Source organism: Urocitellus parryii, chromosome 6 (assembly GCF_045843805.1).
Source record: "Urocitellus parryii isolate mUroPar1 chromosome 6, mUroPar1.hap1, whole genome shotgun sequence".
Classification (NCBI taxonomy): Eukaryota; Metazoa; Chordata; class Mammalia; order Rodentia; family Sciuridae; genus Urocitellus; species Urocitellus parryii.
Window position 1 is genome coordinate 90,840,920 of NC_135536.1, and position 19,817 is coordinate 90,860,736.

General features: G+C 44.9%; 3 protein-coding genes across 6 annotated transcripts; 2 read left to right on the plus strand and 1 right to left on the minus strand.

Annotated features, from left to right (window-relative positions):
• Positions 1 to 10,102: 10,102 nt before the first annotated feature.
• Serf2 (small EDRK-rich factor 2) lies at positions 10,103 to 11,843 on the plus strand. Of its 2 annotated transcripts, none has more exons than XM_026389971.2 (3): positions 10,103 to 10,211; positions 10,785 to 10,893; positions 11,480 to 11,843. In XM_026389971.2, exons 1-3 carry the CDS (start codon positions 10,205 to 10,207, stop codon positions 11,763 to 11,765), a joined length of 402 nt encoding a protein of 133 aa, XP_026245756.1. In that variant the 5' UTR covers positions 10,103 to 10,204; the 3' UTR covers positions 11,766 to 11,843. The 2 variants fall into 2 exon arrangements, with proteins under 2 accessions (XP_026245756.1, XP_026245765.1); XM_026389980.2 differs by having other exon boundaries at positions 11,503 to 11,658.
• Positions 11,844 to 11,946: 103 nt separating this feature from the next.
• Serinc4 (serine incorporator 4) lies at positions 11,947 to 18,210 on the minus strand. 2 transcript variants are annotated; one of them, XM_026390006.2, is made up of 12 exons: positions 17,840 to 18,210; positions 17,013 to 17,189; positions 16,674 to 16,852; positions 16,193 to 16,272; positions 15,981 to 16,074; positions 14,971 to 15,182; positions 14,674 to 14,769; positions 14,441 to 14,567; positions 13,975 to 14,047; positions 13,519 to 13,567; positions 13,234 to 13,384; positions 11,947 to 13,054 (listed from the first exon to the last, which is right to left on the minus strand). In XM_026390006.2, exons 1-12 carry the CDS (start codon positions 17,930 to 17,932, stop codon positions 12,829 to 12,831), a joined length of 1,557 nt encoding a protein of 518 aa, XP_026245791.1. In that variant the 5' UTR covers positions 17,933 to 18,210; the 3' UTR covers positions 11,947 to 12,828. The 2 variants fall into 2 exon arrangements, with proteins under 2 accessions (XP_026245791.1, XP_077656473.1); XM_077800347.1 differs by lacking the exons at positions 14,971 to 15,182; positions 16,674 to 16,852; positions 17,013 to 17,189; positions 17,840 to 18,210 and having other exon boundaries at positions 15,981 to 16,195.
• A 236-nt stretch (positions 18,211 to 18,446) lies between these two features.
• Hypk (huntingtin interacting protein K) lies at positions 18,447 to 19,619 on the plus strand. Of its 2 annotated transcripts, XM_026389994.2 has the most exons (4): positions 18,447 to 18,702; positions 19,013 to 19,068; positions 19,264 to 19,315; positions 19,462 to 19,619. In XM_026389994.2, the coding sequence occupies exons 1-4, from the start codon at positions 18,541 to 18,543 to the stop codon at positions 19,555 to 19,557; spliced, it is 366 nt and encodes a 121-aa protein (XP_026245779.1). In that variant the 5' UTR covers positions 18,447 to 18,540; the 3' UTR covers positions 19,558 to 19,619. The 2 variants fall into 2 exon arrangements, with proteins under 2 accessions (XP_026245779.1, XP_077656472.1); XM_077800346.1 differs by lacking the exons at positions 19,013 to 19,068; positions 19,462 to 19,619 and having other exon boundaries at positions 18,510 to 18,702; positions 19,264 to 19,323.
• The last annotated feature ends 198 nt before the right edge of the window (positions 19,620 to 19,817 follow it).

The following is a 19,817-nucleotide window of genomic DNA, read 5'->3' on the forward strand; positions in this document are numbered from 1 at the left end:
TACCCATCAGGCCTCTCTGCTTCTCTGCGGACAATTTGCTAATTTGACAAACATTGTGGTATAAGTAAAACTAATCTCCTAGGCTGCTTTTTCTTCTCAAATGACATCTGTGACCCTTTTTTATTAAAAATTTTTTTTATTTGTTCTAATTAGTTATACATGACAGCAGAGTGCATTTCAATTCATTGTACACAAATGAAGCAAAACTTTTATTTCTCTGATTGTATACAATGTTGCATCCACCATATGTGCAGTTATATATGTACCTAGGATAATGATGTCCACCTCATTCCACCATCTTTCTTGATCCCATAACCTCTCCGCTCCCCTTACTCTCCTCTGTCCAATCCAAAGTTCCTCCATTCTCCCCATGCCCTACACATTATGGATCAGCTTCTACTTATCAGAAAGAACATTTGGCCTTTGTTTTTTTGGAACTGGCTTACTTCACTTAGCTTAATATTCTACAACTCCATCCATTTACCTGAAAATGCCATAGTTATTCTCTTTTAATGCTGAGTAATATTCCATTGAGTATATCTACCACAGTTTCTTTATCCATTCATCTGTTGAAGGGCATCTAGGTTGATTCCACAGTTTAGCTATTGTGAGTTGAGCTTCTATGAACATTGATGTGGCTGTGTCACTGTAGTATGCTGATTTAAGTCCTTTGGGTATAGACCAAGGAGTGAGATAGCTTAGTCAAATGGTGGTTCCATTCCAGATTTTCTAAGGTATCTCCATACTGCTTTTCAGATTGGTTTCACCAATTTGCAGTGCCACCAGCAATGTATGACTGTACCTTTTTTCCTGCATCCTTACCAACACTTATTATTGCTTATTGCTTATATTCTTTTTTTCTTTTCTTTTCTTTCTTTCTTTCTTTTTCTTTTTTTTTTTTTTTTTTTTTTGTATCAGGTTTTGAACTCAAGAGCACTTGACCACTGAGCCACATCCCAATTTAGAGACAAGGTCCCACTGAGCTGCTTAGCACCTTGCCTCTGATGAGGCTGGCTTTCAACTAACTCATAAACCTTCTGTCTCAGCCTCCTGAGCGGCTGGGATTACAGGCATGCACCACCATGCCTGGCTCTGCTGGTATTCTTGATAATTGCCATACTGATTGGAGTGAGATGAAATCTTAGAGTAGTTTATTTTATTTTATTGTGTGTGTACGTGTGTGTGTGTGTGTGTGTTTGTTTCTTTTTGCTGAGGATTGAACCCAGGACCTTGTGCATGTAAGGCAGGCACTGTACTAACTAAGCTATATCCCCAGCCCCTTAGAGTAATTTTGATTTGCATTTCTCTAATTACTAGAGAAGTTGAACATTTTTTTCATATATTTGTTGATTTATTGTATATCTTCTTCTGAGAAGTGTCTGTTCAGTTACTTAGCCCATTTATTCATCTGTGACCTGTTGTAAGATTTTCCTCCATTTTAAACTCAAAAGAGAAACTAGAATGATGAAAAATTGGGGAGAAACTGAACATAGTGGTATATGCCTTATAGATCCATTACTAAGATTGAAGTAGAAGGATTATTTGAACCCAGGAGTTCAAGACCAGCCTAAGCAACATAGTGAGAAAAACCAATCTCAAAAAAAAAATTTTTTTTCAGAAGAACGGGTAACAGGGGAAGATCTTTGCAGAAGGAAGGAAGATAGGGATCTAACATTTATTCGGTGATCATTATGTGTCAGGACTTTGTGTTTTGTTTTTGGTACCATATATTGAACACAGGGCACTTAAACACTGAGCCACATCCCCCCCCCCCTGTTTTGTATTTTATTTAGAGACAGGGTCTCATTGAGATGCTTAGGGCCCCACTAAATTGCTGAGCCTGGCTTTGAATTTTCGATCCTCCTGCCTCAGCCTCCTGAGTCACTGGGATTATAGGCATGGTCCACAGCACAGGACTTTGTTATTTAATCCTTATGATAACTTTTAGTGTAGGTATTAATATTCATTCATTCAACACTTATTTATTGAGCACTTACTCTATACCAAGCATTGTAGTAGAGACTTATAATACATCACTGAACAGATTCTTGACTTGAGAAAGCTTGCATTTTAGAACAGAAAGAAACACTAGAAATAAACATAATAAATATAGCAAAGCCCTAAGCAATTTAGGGATACTCTGTCTCAAACCAGTAAAAAGGGCAGGGGATATGCCTCAGTGGTTAAGTGCCCCTGGGTCCAATCTCCAGTACCAAAAAGCAAACAAAACGAAAATGTGAGTTAATTATTAAACTTAACAAGAGCACTTTTGGTAAAATGGTGGATGAAAGCTTGATTGGAGTAAAGAGAATAGTAGATGCCTACAATCCCAGCCGCTTGAGAGGAGGAGGCAGGAGGATCACAAGTTCAAAGCCAGCTTCAGCAATTTAGTAAGACACTAAGCAACTTAGTGAGACCCTGTCTCCAAATAAAATATAAAATAGGGCTGGGGATGTGGATTAGTGGTCAAGTGCCCCTGAGTTCAATCCCTGGTAACTCCCCCAGTCCCCCCAAAAGAAAAGGTTTTAATTCGGGAGAAATAGCATGTTTATATGCTGATGAAGTTATTTTGGAACCATCTCAAAATCTCTGATGATGGAGGAGAGAGGAAGTTTTGCTAGAATGTCTTTATCCACTCCTCATACAGTCTTTCACAGAATTGCCAAATATAGTTTGAACCTGCCAAAAGAAATATATTTTTGCTATTTCTGTTGTCACCATCCCAGCCCATAGCTATCTTGTCTTACTTGATGTTATATACATATTTTATCTAATTTCCTCCTCTTTGGAAAACAAATTCCACCCCCCCCCTTTTTTTTTAAATAAAACCTATTTCTCTCCTATGGGAGGACAATGGCCAGCATCTCATTAAGGGCTTCTTCTTCCTACCCAGGATAATCCAAGCCACTCTAAGATTTACAATTCTAAATAATTAGTAAATAACAAACACAAATACTCAGAAATATTTATAGAAAGCAAAGATCCTGATAGATTTGGTTCACATGGGTTCTGGAACTAGACAAAGAACAAAATGGCTCAGGTGGTTTATTTAAGGGGGTACATCAAAGGCAGGGATAAGGTTTCAAGGGCGGAGTCTTGCTTCATGATATCTTGCAGTCAGCAGGTTGAGTGGCATCTTGGCAGGTGACACCCATCTCAGGTGATGTGTGGGATCTTTGGCAGAATTTGTGGGGGAAGTTCACCTGCATCAGGTGGTCAATACCTGTGGGGGGTGCCAGGGGGAGTTCCCAGTACCAGATTTATCCCCTCAGGATGCTACTATGTGCATTGGTTCACACACAGCCCACTGATAGCTTGTGACTCTCTCTCCCATACTAATAAAATAATTCTGGTCTTATGGTATTATGGTGGGGACTAATGTTATTAAGTCTTGCCTCATACTTCCCTCCCCCCCACAAGGGTAGGCATCTCACCCATTGGATCCCTGTCTTGGGATATTAACCACTGAACCTAAGACTCAGACCCTCCATCTTGGACAATTTGTGAGATGTAAGGACAAATACTATTGATTGCCATTTCCTATTATGTCAAAGAATCTGGGTCTGAAAAAGATAAAAACAAGAGACATGGCCAAGCACTACAGTGCACACCTATAATTCCAGTGATTCAGGAGGCAGGAAGATCATAAGTTCCAGGCCAGCCTCAGCAATTTAGTGAGGCCCTAAGCAACTTAGCAAGATCCTGTCTCAAAATAAAAAATGGAAGAGGCTGGGGATGAGGCTCAATGGATAAGGGCCACTGGGTTAAATTCCTAGTGTCACAAACACACATACACAGACACACATACTCACAAATTAAGGTCTGCGGAGTCTACTCCCTTCATAAAAGTATCAGTACTATTCAGTTACTTCATATTAGGACATGTAGAAGAAAAAAGAGTGTCTTCTTTTAAATTACACTGAAATCTGATCTGGTCCAGAGAGGTGGCACATGCCTGTAATCCCAGAAATTCTGAGGCTGAGGCAGGAGAATGGCAATTTTGCAAAACCCTCAGTAACTCTGCAAGACCTTGTCTCAACCTCCCGCCAAAACAACAAAACAAAACAAACAAAAACCCACCACTGGGTTCAATTCCCAGTACCAAATTATATTCACATCCGTTTTTTAATGGGTAATTATGCTGTGCATCCTGTGAAATATTTTGAATATCATCCTTGCATAGAATCTATTTTTTTTTACTTTAAAGCAATTATCAAATCAATTTGCATATGCACAGAGATTAAACAAAGAAAGAAAGGAAGATAGAGAGGAAGAGAGAAGGGGGAAAGCATTTAAGTCTTTTCTACTATATGTTCCAGTGTGCAGAGATAGACTTTTTGTTCAACATTGTATATCTAATACCTAATTGGCACATAGTTGGTGCACAATAAATATTTGTTGAAAGAATCTCTAATAATACCTCCTGGAAAAATTAGACTGAAGGTGAGGCTCCAGGCTAGGTTCTTTCTTTTATTATATATTTGTGGCTCTGGGGGTGGAATGCCTTGCCTTGTGCATGCTGGGTAACTGCTCTATTATTGAACTACACCCCCAGCCTCCAGGCTGGGTTCTGACAGGATTGAAAATATATTGGAGCCAGGTGTGGTGGCACATACCTGTAATCCCAGCAACCTGGGAGACTGAAGCAGAAGGATAGCCAAGTTTGAAGCCAATCTCGACAATTTAGTGAGACCCTCCTCAACTTAACCAGACTCTGTCTCAAAATAAAAAATAAAAAGTTCTGGGGTTGTAGCTCAGAAGTAAAACACCCCTGGGTTCAGTTTCTAGTAAAAAAGAAGAAGAAGAAGAAGAAGAAGAAGAAGAGGAGGAGGAGGAGGAGGAGGAGGAGGAGGAGGAGGAGGAAGAAATAAATGAAAGAGTCTAGGGTGCAGTGAATTGTTAAGAAAAGCCTGGGCTAGGTGCCGTGGCACACATCTGTAAGCTCAGCAGCTTGTGAGGCTGAGAAAGGAGGATTGTAAATTCAAAACCAGCCTCACCAGTGGTGAGGTGCTAAGCAACTCAGTGGGACCCTGTCTCTAAATTAAATACAAAATAGGGTTGGGGGTGTGGCTCAGTGGATTGAGTGCTCTTGAGTAGTTCATTCCTCACCCACCCACCCCCACCAAAAAAAAAAAAAAAAGTGGTTACAGGGCTATTCCACTCTTTCACCTATCTGAGCTGCTGAAAGTGACAAGGAGGCAGCAGGTGCCAAAGAGGACTTGTTTCCTCATTCCACACTATTCAACTCATCTCTCTAGCTGGTGTACTTTTTCCCAATGGGGCTGGTTCTGTGGTCTCTCTCTACAAATGAGGGTGAGGGTACCCATGCAGCTTGGTGCGACTGGGGAATTGGACTGGGAAGCCAGATAGTTCATTCTTATGTGTTGTGGTCAGACTGTTGCTGGTGATACCCGTAGGTTTACCCTTCAAGTCCAGTTTTCTCTTCTTCCTTATACTTATTATCTCTAATTTATTCTCTAACTCTGTACCCTGTACTAAGTTTATTATATTATTTTATTTTATTTATTGGTATTGGTGATTGAAGCCAGTATTGTTCTACTACTGAGCTATATCCCCAGCCCTTTTTATTTTTATTTTTTGAGACAAGATTTTCCTAAGTTGCCCAGGCTAGCCTTGAATTCATGATCCTCCTGCCTCAGCCTTCTAAGTAGCTGAGATTACAGGTGTGCATCACTGCCACAAAGTCTGGCTTCATTTATATTTGGTACTGAGGATTTGGTATTGGGCACTTTACTACTGACATCCCCCCACCCTTTTTTTTTTTTTTTGGCACAGAGATTGAATCCAGGACCACTTAACCACTGAGCCCATCTCTAGCCCTTTTATTTTTTATTTTGAGACAGGATCCCACTAATTTTCATAAAGTCTGGTTAAGTTGCTGAGGTTGGCCTTGAACCTGTATTCCTCCTGCCTCAGCCTCCCTAGTTTCTGGGATTCCAGCTGTGTGCCACCATGCCTGACTATTTAGATATGTGCCAGAGATTTATAGGGCAGGGTCTTATGGATAAAGGGAGAAGGTTGGTGCAGGATGGAAAGATTGGGTGGGAAGAGTAGCCGACAGCCCTACAGTTCTGAGAAACCAGGTGAATGGGTAAATCTCATGAGCAAAAGTTGCTCAATACAAGGATTCAGTGTCTAGTGAGAACAGACTGGAACTACACCATCTTTTGCTCAGATCAAACCTGGGGGATTTTGCTGCTTCAGAAGCAACCATCTCCAGTCTCCTTCTCTCCTGGGAGTGGGGTGGATACATTATATCTACTCCCTACACACTTACACACTATAACTCTGAAATGACCAGGCAGGGTTTTTGTTGTTGTTGTTGTTGGTTTTTCATGACCTCAGATAAACCAGAGGTTTATCCACTGAGTCACATCACCAGCCCTTTTTATTTTTTATTTTGAAACAGAGTCTTGCCAGGTTGCCTAGTGCCCTGCTAAATTGCTGAGGCTGGTGTTGAACTTGTGATTCTCCTCAGGCAGGAACTCTTGAAGGAGGTCAGACATTCTTATTTCACAGGAGAAATAGAGGTACAAAGAGGGTAAGTCACTTATCCAAGTTCTCATGGCTAATAAGTGGCAGTGCTGGGCTGGGGATGTGGCTCAAGCGGTAGCGCGCTGGCCTGGCATGCGTGTGGCCCGGGTTCGATCCTCAGCACCACATACCAACAAAGATGTTGTGTCCGCTGAGAACTAAAAAATAAATATTAAAAATTCTCTCTCTCTCCTCTCTCCTCTCTCTAAAAAAAAAAAAATAATAAGTGGCAGTGCTGATGCCAAAGATGGTTTCATCCCAAAGCCCACTCTCTGGTCATTAGGCAAGAGATGACTTGTTTTTTAGGGAGAACTGCTATCTATGTTCAGGCTCTGGAATTGGGCATATCTACATGTAACTTGTTGCTCTGCTACATGTCAGCTGTGGCCTTCACTATAGTGGGGAGTCACCCTAGGTATTTATTTATTATTGAGATGAAGTCTTTTTTTAAAATATTTTTTTAGTTGTTCATGGACCTTTATTTTATTTATTTGTATGTGGTGCTGAGAATTGAACCCAGTGCTCATGCATGCTAGGCAAGCGCGTTACCACTGAGCCACAACCCCAGTCCCTGAGATGAAGTCTTTTAAAAAAAATTTTTTTTTTTAGTTGTTGATGGACCTTCTATTTATTTATTTATATGTGGTGCTAAGAATCAAACCCAGTGCCTCACACATGCTAGACAAGCACTCACTCTACTGCTGAGCCACAACTCCAGCCCCCAAGATGAAGTTTTATTATGTTGCTAAGACTAGCCTTGAACTCCTGAGCTAAGCTATTTTCCTGCCTCAGCCTCCTAAGAGAGGATCACAGGTGTTTGCCACCACTCCAGGCTCCACAGATACTGAGTTCAAAAGCAGGTATTTGCTCTCACCTCATTCTGGAGTATATGTCTCTAATGGTTCTTTCCTGTCATTCCAACCCATCTAACTTTTTTTCTAAGCTTTAAGATCTCTGCCTTCAAGACCTGTGTCCTATAGTTTTCCAGGGTCTCCTATAATTCCTTCAGTTTAGCCTCCCTACAGTGCAGAGATTTCAAACAGTTTAGTTTTTCCTTCTTTCTCCCCATGTTCTTTTAGGTAGCCAAAAACTAGGCCCCTGAACTGGGCATGAGTGTGGTAAAGCCATTGCTTGAGCAAAGTGGGGAAAAGAGAAACACCTCCACGTTTTTGTTGTAACCCCTTATTACTATAGTTTGAGAAAAGGGAAAAAATAGAGACTGGGGGTGGTGGTGGACTGGTCTTTTTAATCAAAGTCTGAATCTTTCTCTGAGGTCTTTGAGGGAGTAGATTAAGTCATGGATAGAAAGGCATGTTATTTATCTATTGCTCCATAAAAATAACAAAACTTAGTGTTTAAGGTTACCAAATTTTATTATACCACATTTTTTGTGGATTAGGAACTCAGAAGAGGCCTACTGGGTGATTCTGGCACATGGGGGTCCTCACATGAGGTTGCAGCCATCTAAAGTTTGCCTGGGGCTAGAGAATCCACTTCCAAGTTCGTGCATGTGTATATCAGCAAGAGGCCTTAGTTTCTCCCCACAAAGCTAGTGATTTGAGGCCTCAGTTCTTCATCACTGGGAAGAACATCATGACATGTCAGCTGGCTGTCCTGAGAACCAGAGATTAAAGAGAAAGAGTAGAGCAGAAGCCATAATATCTTTTATGATCTAGCATTGGAATTGAAACACCATTCCTTTCGACATATTCTATCAGTTATGTAGACCACCTCAGGGTGGGAGGATACTACACAAGAGTGTGACTATCACAAGGAAGAGATCACTGGGAGTCATCTCAGAGACTAGCTACCACAGGAGCAGAAGGACCTGAAAAAGGAAGAGGAGCTGGGCATGGTGCATATCAGTAATCCCAGCAGCTGAGGCAGAAGGTTGCAGGTTCAAGGTGGGTCTCAGCAATTTAGCAAGATCTTGTCTTTAAAAAAAAAAAAAAAAAAGGCAGGCTCCAGATTCAGAATGTTTGACAATGACTTTTTTTTTTTTAAAGAGAGAGTGAGAGAGAATTTTTTTAATATTTATTTTTTAGTTCTTGGCGGACACAACATCTTTGATTGTATGTGGTGCTGAGGATTGAACGCGCTGCACGCACGCATGCCAGGCGAGCGCGCTACCGCTTGAGCCACATCCCCAGCCTAACAATGACATTTTAAAAAAATGTTTTTTATAATTGATGGACACAGTATCTTTATTTAATTTTTATGTGGTGCTGAGGATCGAACCCAGTGCCTCACACCTAGGCAAGCACTCTACCACTGAGCTATATCCCCAGCCTAGACAATGACATTATTTTGATCTAAATAATATATTTCATTTTTATTGCATTTGTTATATAGTTTCTTTTGTTGGGAAGTGACATTCATTTAAAATTTACTATAGGAATATGAAGTTTCATTTTTATTCTTTATTAAAGACTTATCAATACACAAATATTAATAACAAAAAGTAGGTCAGGTGATACTTGGGTATAAAAGAAATTGATGGTACTGACTGAGGGTTAACCGTGCCTCCCATCAGTCCTATAGTAAGGGGGAAGCCAGTATAAAGTTCTAGCTTCAACTCAGTTCTGCTGTGGGTGCTAGTTGCGGAGAATCAAAGTTTACAACCACTCCTTTCCTACGTTCTTAAGCATTTTTCCTTTATCCAGTGAACTTTCCAGGTGTGGTAAGGAGTCTTGTAGGAACTAAGAATGAGGAGATTACTTTTAGCTTCCAGTTCTGATCAACTGTCTTAAAAACCAGAGGAAATATGGATACTGTCTGTGTATCCCCTAATGCAACACTGTAGTTTGTGATTTTGGGTCTTCCGAAATTCCAAGATACTTCATCTTCACGTTGAAAGTTTCTTTCAGTAAGCTGGAAGTGTAACTCTGTGGTACAACGTGTGAACACAGGAGCCCAGTATTCAATTCCCAGCATTGGAAAAAAAAATTCTGTGGTAAAATAAGCAGGACCAAAGTTTTAGAACATAATGGATGTGGCTGAGGTTTTCTACCCTGCAGGTTTTTAGGAGGGGGATAAATGTGGTTGGGATGGGATTTCCCAATTGTGTTTTGTTATGTGTTCTTCTAGCGCGGTGAACCCAAATGTACAAATAAGTGACCGGGGGGGAGGAAAAATGTCCTCAGTAACAGGACCAAGTTCAGTTGCAGAACCCTGATACCTCAGAGCTAGACGAACCACCTAGACTCCACGAAACCCCGCCCTTCCCTTCGTTTCTTAACATTCCTTCACCGCAAGTTTGTCATTACCTCAAACTGTCCCCGCATTAGGTCACTTTGTCCGGTCACGTGCTCTGGCTCGCGGGAGCGCCACATCGCCAGCCGCACCCCTCCACCCCCACCCTACCCACGTGACCCGGCCTAGTTTCTCCGTGCCCGGTCCAGCGCTTCGCCCGGGAAACCCCGCCCCACGCTGCGCGCTCCGCCTGCGGACCTCCGCTTCTTATCCGCCCCGGCTCGCGCGTGGCCTGGGCTCCACGTGTTTTTTCCTGCCCAATGGGAGTCGGCGTCAGGGCGTGAAGGGGCGGGGAGGAAAGGGACGACTTGGTTACGTTGCGAGAAGGGGGCGGGGCCTGCAACGTCGGACAGAACGAGGGGACGCAACGGAGGCAGGCCGAGCCGCTGCCGTCGCCATGACCCGTGAGCACCGAGCCCCTTTCCTTTTGCCCTTTTATTTCCGTTCGTTCTATACTTGTCGGCAGAATCGTCGGCCTTGACTTCCCCTGAGCTGCCCAGCGAGGCCCTTCTCCGGGAGCGTTCTTTAGCTGCTCTCAGGCTTGGAGCCCGGAATCGAACCCTTTGCCCACCGCCACTTCTCGAGACCACCCCTCCGCCCTTTCGTTAGGAATCGGCCCTCCCTGACCTTCCGCTGTCTGTGAAGCCTTATGTTGGCGTGATAGGCCCCGGAGCCTCCTACTCCTGACACCAGCCCATCCCCCACGGACCCAAACCCACCATCCGTGTGGGCCCCTACGCCACCCTCAAAACTCAAAACACGCCTCCCGCAGGCTCCTCGGACTGACCGTCCTCACTCCCTGCAGTTTGACCTGCCCCGTGGCACCTTCCTTCCCCATCCCCCAGCAGCCGAGGCCCCGAAATGGGTCGGTGCCGAGGTCCGGGGATGCAGTGTTGGATCCTTCTTGCCCGGGATGGAGGCAAAGAGTGTGTGTCCAGAACAGTCCCGGCGTCTCACTTTTTACCTTCTTTCCTTAGGCGGTAACCAGCGTGAGCTCGCCCGCCAGAAGAATATGAAAAAGCAGAGCGACTCGGTTAAGGGAAAGCGCCGAGATGACGGGCTTTCGGCTGCCGCCCGCAAGCAGAGGTAGCCCCAGGGAGGGGAGGGGATAGGGGAGACCTGGGGGAAACGGGTTATATCAGGAAAAAGAGCTACCTTAGGACTTGAATCTGGACTAGGCGTGAGAGGCAGAGCGTTATTGCTTCCTCTAGGGTTTTATTTCCTCCCCACCCTCCAAATTGTTAGTTCACAGCCTTGCAGGAAGGGACTGGGGTAGAAGACTTTCCTAAGTCTCATTTTTTGAGTGCCCCTGGGTGACCTTAAGGGCAAGGGCAGGGAGCTTCACATTTCAAGCACAGTTGTGGTTATGACAGTTTTGTCCCTCCTTGCTGTTAGTTTCTCCTCCCTTTTCCCAACTTTCTCACTGGTGTTGCTGGGTGTGGTACTCAGCACAGAATAGAGCACCTTGGGCCTGTGTGGCCAGACTTCTGACCCTTTGGGCAACAGCCAGATGGAGACTGATTGCCTTTTGAGCCTCAGCTCTATTTCTCTTGTTCTCCTAGGGTGGGAATACAGCAGCCACATGCTGAACTTTGTCCCATCCAATTCCATCTTATCCTTTGTGCCCTTCATCCCCTGCATCTTGTCCTTTTTGCCCTCTGGTACCTCCCAGTGCCCCATCATCTCTACCCCCAGGGACTCGGAGATCATGCAGCAGAAGCAGAAAAAGGCAAACGAGAAGAAGGAGGAACCCAAGTAGCTTTGTGGCTTCGTGTCCAACCCTCTTGCCCTTCGCCTGTGTGCCTGGAGCCAGTCCCACCATGCTCGCGTTTCCTCCTGTAGTGCTCACAGGTCCCAGCACCGATGGCATTCCCTTTGCCCTGAGTCTGCAGCGGGTCCCTTTTGTGCTTCCTTACCCTCAGGTAGCTTCTCTCCCCCTGGGCCACTCCTGGGGGTGAGGGGGTTACCCCTTCCCAGTGTTTTTTATTCCTGTGGGGCACACCCAAAGTATTAAAAGTAGCTTTGTAATTCCTTGAGCGCCTGGTTTGACTGGGGATTTGGGGGGATATGGGGATGGAGGAATGACTGCCCTTTCCCACCAAAAAGGGAGAGCTCTTTTAAGAATTGTGGATATGTAGATTCAATAAGTAAAATATCACAGAAGAAGCCTTTATTTTACTATGACAACTAGACAAGTATTCCGGTTATATGGTAGAGAAATCCTCTAAAAACTATAGAGACTTCTTTTCTGTGATTTTTAATTAAAAATTTTTTTGTTGTTGTTTTGTTCCCCACCCAGACCTTGAACACCATCCCAAGGATGGAGTTAAGGGCCTAAGTGGGAAGATTCCAAGACCTAAGTTTATGCCTCTCTTCCTCATTCTTCCTCAGTTTGTTCGACTGCTTGAAAGTTGGCCAAAAAAATCCTGCTGCTTACCGACTTCCCGTAGTCAGCTGCTCTCAAGTGTTCACATTCTCTTCTGTTCTGTCATTCCTCGTGGAATGAGGGTGGTTTTTGTCTTCTTCCCTTGACCTCACGATCAGGGTTAAAACCTGGGGTAGCCTTTGTGCTCCTTTCTTTCTTGGCCCTGGTATGTTCTGGGCTTCTTGTACTCCTGTGCCCAGGGTTGAACTGCTTATTTTTCTTTTTATCTCCAAGGGCAGATCCAAGTCTTCAGTCCTTGTTGGTCTCTGTACCCCCACTCCCACCCCCACCCCAAGCTCAGGAACCAGGAAAGGGCTGGTGCCGCACTGTCTGCTGGGATTAGCAGTGGTTCCTGCAGCTGCTGATTTGGGAGTTAGGATCTTGAACTGGTGTGAAGACATAACGGTAGCTCTAGTGAGTCAGAAACTCTGCCCAGGGCATTAGGGTGTGTATGAACACTTCTTCCAATTCTGACATAGTATTAACTTAAGCCTAGAGGTCAGTAACTCCATTTGTGATCCTGAGGGTACTGAGCTGGACTGGTCAGCTCCCCTGAGCCAAGACTAGAGATATAATCTGAAGGGAATCCCTTTTTGTTAAAAGGACTTAGACTGGAGGCTGTTATCTGGTAATACTGATGCCATATGGTAGTGTTTCCTGAAGGTAAGCCGGGGCCTGGGGTCCTGGGTTGGGGTCCAACAGAGTGGTGCCAGTAGCAGGCCCAAATAGAGTAGTACACAGGCCCAGCATGAGGCAACCTTGACCCAGAATGTGGCCCAGCTACCCTTGGTGAAGGTCTTTTCCAGTTCTGCTCCCTCATAGCTGTGGAACCAAAGACTGTTGTTAAAGATATTCAGGGCCCTAGCCTTTAGATCTACCTCCCCTCAGATCATGGAAGACCTATGTATGTCTCCTCAGAACCTTTGGAATGGCCTTGAATTGTCCTTTCCTTAAAATAGCTAGGTTTTCAGGAGAGTATCTCCAGCCCATCTCCATCCTACCTGAACCAGTTGGTAAGGGTAACCATGACGTAGAGTGAAGCAAGGAAGAAGACGAAGTGGAAGGCAGAATAGCTGTAGGAAAGATGCTGGGCTTGCGGTGGTGCTTGAGGGGTCTCTTGGTCAGTTGGCCGGGTTGCCCCATCTGTTTGCCCTGCAGAGAAGGAAGAGCTGCTGGCAAGCAGTGCTGCTGGAATACCTCTTCCCTCTTCCCCCAGCTACTTAAGGAAGGTTCTGTAGGGCTCTTTGATTTCTATCATTTATTAGGATTCCTCACTTGACACTCACCATCCCCTGGCTCCACTGTTTCTGGGCAGCAGAAACAGAGTGAGGGTTTCTGGAAAACAAAAGGCAGCATGTTTTGGAATGAATGAGGGTGTTAATCTAGGAAATTTCCCTTTGAAAAATTGGTCTAGTGTAAGAAATGGAGGCATATCTGGGTTCAAATTATAGCTCTGGCATATTAAATGGCTATGCAAACTTTGGTAAGATGTTTAATCTTTTGTGCCTCAGTTTCTCCATTTGTAAAATGGAGCAAATACCTACCTCACAGGGTTGTTGTGAGGATTAAATTAAATGAGATATGTATGTAAAGTATCTAGCACAGTGCTTAGCACATTTTGGGTACTCAATAAAAGGTAACAGCAGCTAGAATCTGAGCATTCTGGGTAGAGGTTGGTAGGATGTGTCTGTCTGTGTGTTTTGGGGGAGGGATGATGGGGATACTGAGCTCTTGAGCCTCACCTGGAACTCATAGCTGTAAACCTTGATGATCCACAAGGGCCCAAATACCTCAGCCAGGTAGGAAGCCTCATTGCTGAGAAATAAGAGAGTTCTCAAGCTGGTCCAAATAGAAGGGATTGTTTGGGGACATTACTGCCAACTAATCTGCTGGTAACCCTCATGAGGGTGCTGTGGTCCCTGAACTGCTTTTCAACGAATTTAGGAATCTGTGTGAGGGCCCTAAAATCTTAAAATCTGCACATACTTTTAAATTCTCAAGTCACCCCCCACCCCACCCCCTTCATCTCATAAAGATCATCTGACAGTGCTATTCTTAGAAACTGTCCCTGTTCATGGGGAGCTTTTCTCATTCTAGCCTTGCTATAAAGTTTAAATAAACCATGGTTCTAGACATTCTCCTGACTCTCTTCCCTTGTCCTGGGCATTCTCCCTCTGATCATTTTTTCCCCTTCACACCTTTACGCACCAAGCAAAAAGCACACAAGCATACATAATGCCAGCGCTCAACACTGCTAGTGAGGTATCTGATATTGGGGGTTCCATTTTATTCAGGCCAGGCAGGCACAGGGTGAGATTCTGTCCTTGAAGGATTACTGAAGAAGGGTAACAGAAGAGAAAGGTGTTAAGAACAAAGAGGTGGTATTTGGCAGGAGCAAAAAAAGTTTTAAGCACTGGTTGTCCTGGTCTACAGGACCTTACCTCTCTCTGGAGGACGGCTGGACAGTGCAGAGAAGGTCAGATACATGATATAGCAGCTGATGATAGAGGCTTGTAGAAGGCCAGAGCGGGGTTGCTCTGAGGAGAATAGATATTGCATTAGTCTACAGGATTGTAATTTTCTTAACTCCTACCCCCACATCCACTTCTTTCTCCCATAACTGGAGGGAAGGAGATTCCTTTTAGGAATCTTTTAGGAAGGCTAAGGAATTTGGTAGAATACTGGAAGAACATGCCACCCTGCCCCCAAATCTGGAATGTTGTAGGGCATATACCCACTGAGGCGGATGCAAGGAGCGATGGAGAGGAAGGAGAGGAGGCCACAGAAGCAAAGGTGCATACTAAGCAGCATCTTGTTAAGAAGGCAACCAGCTGGGTGTGTGTAGTGTTGGAATAGGAGCATAGCTCCCAACCCCGCCATGCTGTAGAATCCTAGGGTAGTCAGCAGCACAGCTAGGAACCAGCTGCAGTCTTGGGCTGCACCTGTCTGCCTAAGGAGGGGGAGGTGGGCAATGGTTTAGAGCTCCAACTTTTGTTTTTACCCATTACTTTTCCCCTTCTTGCAGAAGACTGGTGTGATTACTCATCCCATCCAGAGTCATCACACTCTTTAGTTAAATTTATTTTTTTGTACTGGGGATTGAATCCAAGGACACTCAACCACTGAACCACATCCCCAATCCTTTTCATTTTTTGAGTCAGGATCTTACTGAGTTGCTTAGTACCTTGCTAAATTGCTGAGGCTGGCTTTTGAATTTGTGATGTTCCTGCTCAGTCTGCCCAGGTGTATACTACTGCACCAGGACATTCTTGAGTTTTTGATACTGCTTATTGGGAAGCCCAGTGATCTGTTATGTCCTTTACCCAGCCTTTTATTGTTAGGACTAGTGTATTTTAAGTTGTTCATGCCTGTAATCCCAACTACCCCTCTCCCCCTACTTGGGAGGCTGAGGCAGGAAGGTTGTAACTTCCAGGCTAGCCTGGGTGTCTTAACAAGACACAATCAGAAAGGGTTGTGGGTGTAGCTCAGTGGTAGAGCAACCCTGGGCTAGATCCTCAGTACTGCAAAAAAGAAAAAAAAAATTAATGCATGTTAATTGTACAAATTAACGGGATTCATTTTTACATTTTCATACATGTGGTTTGATTTGTGTCTCCCCTCTCTGCTGTCTTCTTTTGCCCCTCCCCCATCCACTTGCCCTCCCCTAATAGTTTGCTCAGCCTTTTGGAATTCAGTAATGCCAGACAGCCTTTCCAGAAAGAGCCTTTAGGGTTATGTGCCCCCATACCAGTTCTTGTTCCAGGAGTGGGCAAAGGCTGTAATAAGCACCAACTGTAGTAGGATGAATGTGAAGCCTCCACAGATGCCAATATAATGCCAGGCTGCAAGATGGACACCAGTGAGAGAATGTAGCTGGTCATATATATCACTGCTTCTCTTCCTACCCACTCTTCATGTTAGCCTTTAGCCTATTGCTGATTGGGGTGTGAGATGGTATACCTGGGAGGAGATGCTCATCAGGGATGCAGAAGGCAGCAGCACAGAGACCTAACAGGAACAGCACCTTGAGGAACCAGAAGCTGGTTAGGAGGGAGAGAGAAAACCAGACTTAGAAAAAATAAAGGAGAGTGAATAGTGCCTAATGGGAAATAAAGCAAAAATATGGAAAGTATAAGTAAAGGAAGGGAGGGAACAGGCCCACTGCCCTTTAAATTTGAATTCAAAGTCACCTAATAACATCTAGGCAATGTTTTATACTTTACAAATGGTTTGCATACAGTACCCTCGTTGTTATCTCCACATGAGAGACTCAAAAGAGGATAAGTATCTGGCTTATGGTCACACAGCAAGAACAGTGGAAGCAGGGACTTAAACCTGGTTTTTCTATTTTTACAGTGTTATTCATCCAGGAATTTCCTTTACCCACCTTGTATCTACTTTCCTCTTCTGTCCCCTCCCTGCCCAAAAAGTACACACAAACCTGTTATGCAGCTGCGCCCGTGGGCTGGTAGGGGAGTGGAGGTGGACCAGTAGCACAGCCTGTAGCAGGTGGAAGGTGGCAGTTCCTGCACATATTCGATACACAGCCCCAGAGCCACTGAGCACTGGACAGGCAGAATGACCAAACAGGTGGGAACACAACCCCGAGGGCATCTGGATCTGAAAGGAGTGTGAGAAATAGCACCGCAAATCAATTCAAGCTAGGTACCTAGTTCTCACTGGTATCTCCACTGCTTTGCTCCCTGCCTCCAATCCAAATTTTGTCTATTTCAGCATTTCTCATATCTTCCCACCTTGCAACCTACCACCTTCCACTTACCCCATGTGCCTCACCCCAGACCCTTTCCACCACTGTCCTTGACAGCAGGAGGCAGCAAACTGCTGAGGCCCCTACATGAAGGAGGATGTAGAACAGGCGGCTACAAGTAGACTCTGTGAGAGAGGGCCTCCTAGAGTGGCAGCCGCTGGTACAAGGAACAGTGCCACAGCAGGACATCTGGGGATAGACCAGATACAGGGCAACAAGGTGATTTGCTGAGGAAAGGCAAACATAAATGTGTATGTGAATTAACCCATGAGGTTGAAATCCAAAAATTTCCCTTCCCTTCCTTTTGCATAGGAATTCTCAATTTGATTCTGAGCTATTTAGGATTGTCTTCCAATGACCACCAGTAAGGCTTTCATCACAGAGCTTGTGTGCAGGCTTAAGCTACTGACCTTTCCCTAGACCTAAAACAACTGGGGCTGAGAACATGGGAAAAAAGGTTTGCCAATTACTGAGGCAAAGAATAGAGATTATAGAGAAGAAAAGAATGTCTATCTTTATTGGCTTCTACAGGTTTTCCAACCCAGCTTCAGCCATCCTATGCTTTCAATTTTTCAGATAGTCCTTGCTTAAGGGAGTTTTCAAGCCTACGTGCCCATATTGGGTGTGGTGGTGGTGCATTCCTATAATCCCAACAGTCTGAGAGACTGCGGCAGGAGGATCACAGGAGATCACAAGATCAAGGATTCAGCAGTTTAGACCCTGAGCAACTTTGTGTCTCAAAAATAAAGAAAGGACTGGGTTAAGTGCCCCTGAGTTCAATCCTTGGTACCAAAGAAAATAAATAAAAATCAAGCCTATGAGCCCATTCACCCTCTCACCTGACAGAAGGGGGTTTTCACTATGACTCCACTGTGCTGCTGTGCTAGGCCCACGGAGGTGCTGGGACCTATGGTGGACTTTGCACCCACCATCTTTGTCCCAGGGATTAGGCCTAGGTCCACCAGATGGAGAGTAGATGAGAAAGTAGCAGCTTCTTCGGACTTCAGCCCATTGGACTGTTGCTTTGCTGGGGCTGGTCGCCTAGTCCAAAGACCAATGGGGACATCAGGAAAAGAACACAAATCTCCAGAAAGTGGTAAATAGAAATGCCCTTGTGAAGGTGCTTTCTTCTCAGGGCCTCACACCTAAGGCCACTCAGACTGTTTTACCTAGATTAGGGAGTAGCTTCCTGGGGATTAGCATCCTTAATAGGGTTAGGATTAGACATCTTCCATCCTGGTTGGACACAGTTCCTGGTGTGCAGTGGGGGGATTATTCCTAGATAATGAAGAGGGAAGGATGTCAACCGGGGTGGCCTGGAGTGGTGACAGATTAGGTCTAAAAGAAAGCCTTGCCGGAAATACTGTACAAACCCGAAAGGAAGTCTGTGAGACGAATTCCTTTCCTCGCTGAAGCTTCTAGAACTGGGGTTATGAAGAGGGTGTGGTCCAGCGTAGGACCCGCCCCTTGGCTGGGCGGAAGTTGCGGTCACCGGATGTTATCATGAAGCCGGGCTCCGCGGCGGTGCGGTGAGATCAACATGGCGACCGAGGGGGACGTGGAACTGGAGTTGGAAACCGAGACCAGCGGCCCCGAACGGCCCCCCGAGAAGCCACGGAAGCATGACAGTGGTGCGGCGGACCTGGAGCGGGTCACCGACTATGCGGAGGAGAAGGAGATCCAGAGTTCCAATCTGGAGACGGTAAGGTTGACCGGGAGTGTGTCCGGGTGGTTTGAGCAGAGGGACCCCTGTAGGTAGAAGCCTGCGTTCCAGCTGGGAATATAGCTCGTTGATAGAGTGCTTTGCTAGCATGCATAGGGACCTGGATTAATTGGCAACTCACCTAGGAAGTCCTCCGTTTGCTCAAAAGAACTTGATAGAAATTGGGCCTCCCTCAGGTGCACAGAATTGAATTAAACAGCACCTGGCAGCACTTCTTCGTGGAAGAAAAACATGTATAGCCTTGTGGCGGTTGTGCTGAGCGGTTCCTATCCTCTATGCTTTCCTATAGGCTATGTCCGTGATCGGAGATAGAAGGTCTCGGGAGCAGAAAGCCAAACAAGAACGGTAAGTCTTAAGTGCGAAGCCATTCTTACCAGTTGCTACTTATGCCCCCAACAAAAATAAAACCACAGTTAAGCCTTTGTGCCGTCTTTTCAACTCTCTTCACCAGTTCCTGCAGATAGAGGGTTTACAACCTGGGTTCCTAGGAGTTTATGGTTGAGGTAGAGAATGAGGACTAATGTACATGAATATTTTCAGGGAGAAAGAACTGGCAAAGGTCACTATCAAGAAAGAAGATCTGGAGTTGATAGTGAGTAGTAATGCCAAACTAGTGTATGGGCAGGGGAGGTTCTGCTTAATTTGGGTTGTTTCCTGAAATAAGTGGAGTCAAGTTTAATGGCACATTGATGTCTCTGGGAAGACCTAGTCAACACGTAATTTATCCTTTTCCTGCAGATGACAGAGATGGAGATTTCTCGAGCAGCAGCAGAGAGGAGCTTGCGGGAACACATGGGAAACGTTGTGGAGGCTCTTATTGCTCTGACCAACTGATATGTACTTTTTCAGGCATATTTACAGGATTAACTTATTGCAATAAAGACTTTTTTTTTGCAGTTTTGTCATCTTGGATCAAGTGTATTTATATATAGTTTTTGTTGTAGGGAACTTATGATGGAGAATATGGAATTAAAGCGATCCCTCCTTCCAGAAGACTTTTTTTTGGTAGTGTTGGGTAGGAATTGGACCCAGGGATTTGTGCATGTGAGGCAAGCACTGTACCAACTGAGCTATACCCCCAGCCCCCTCCAGAA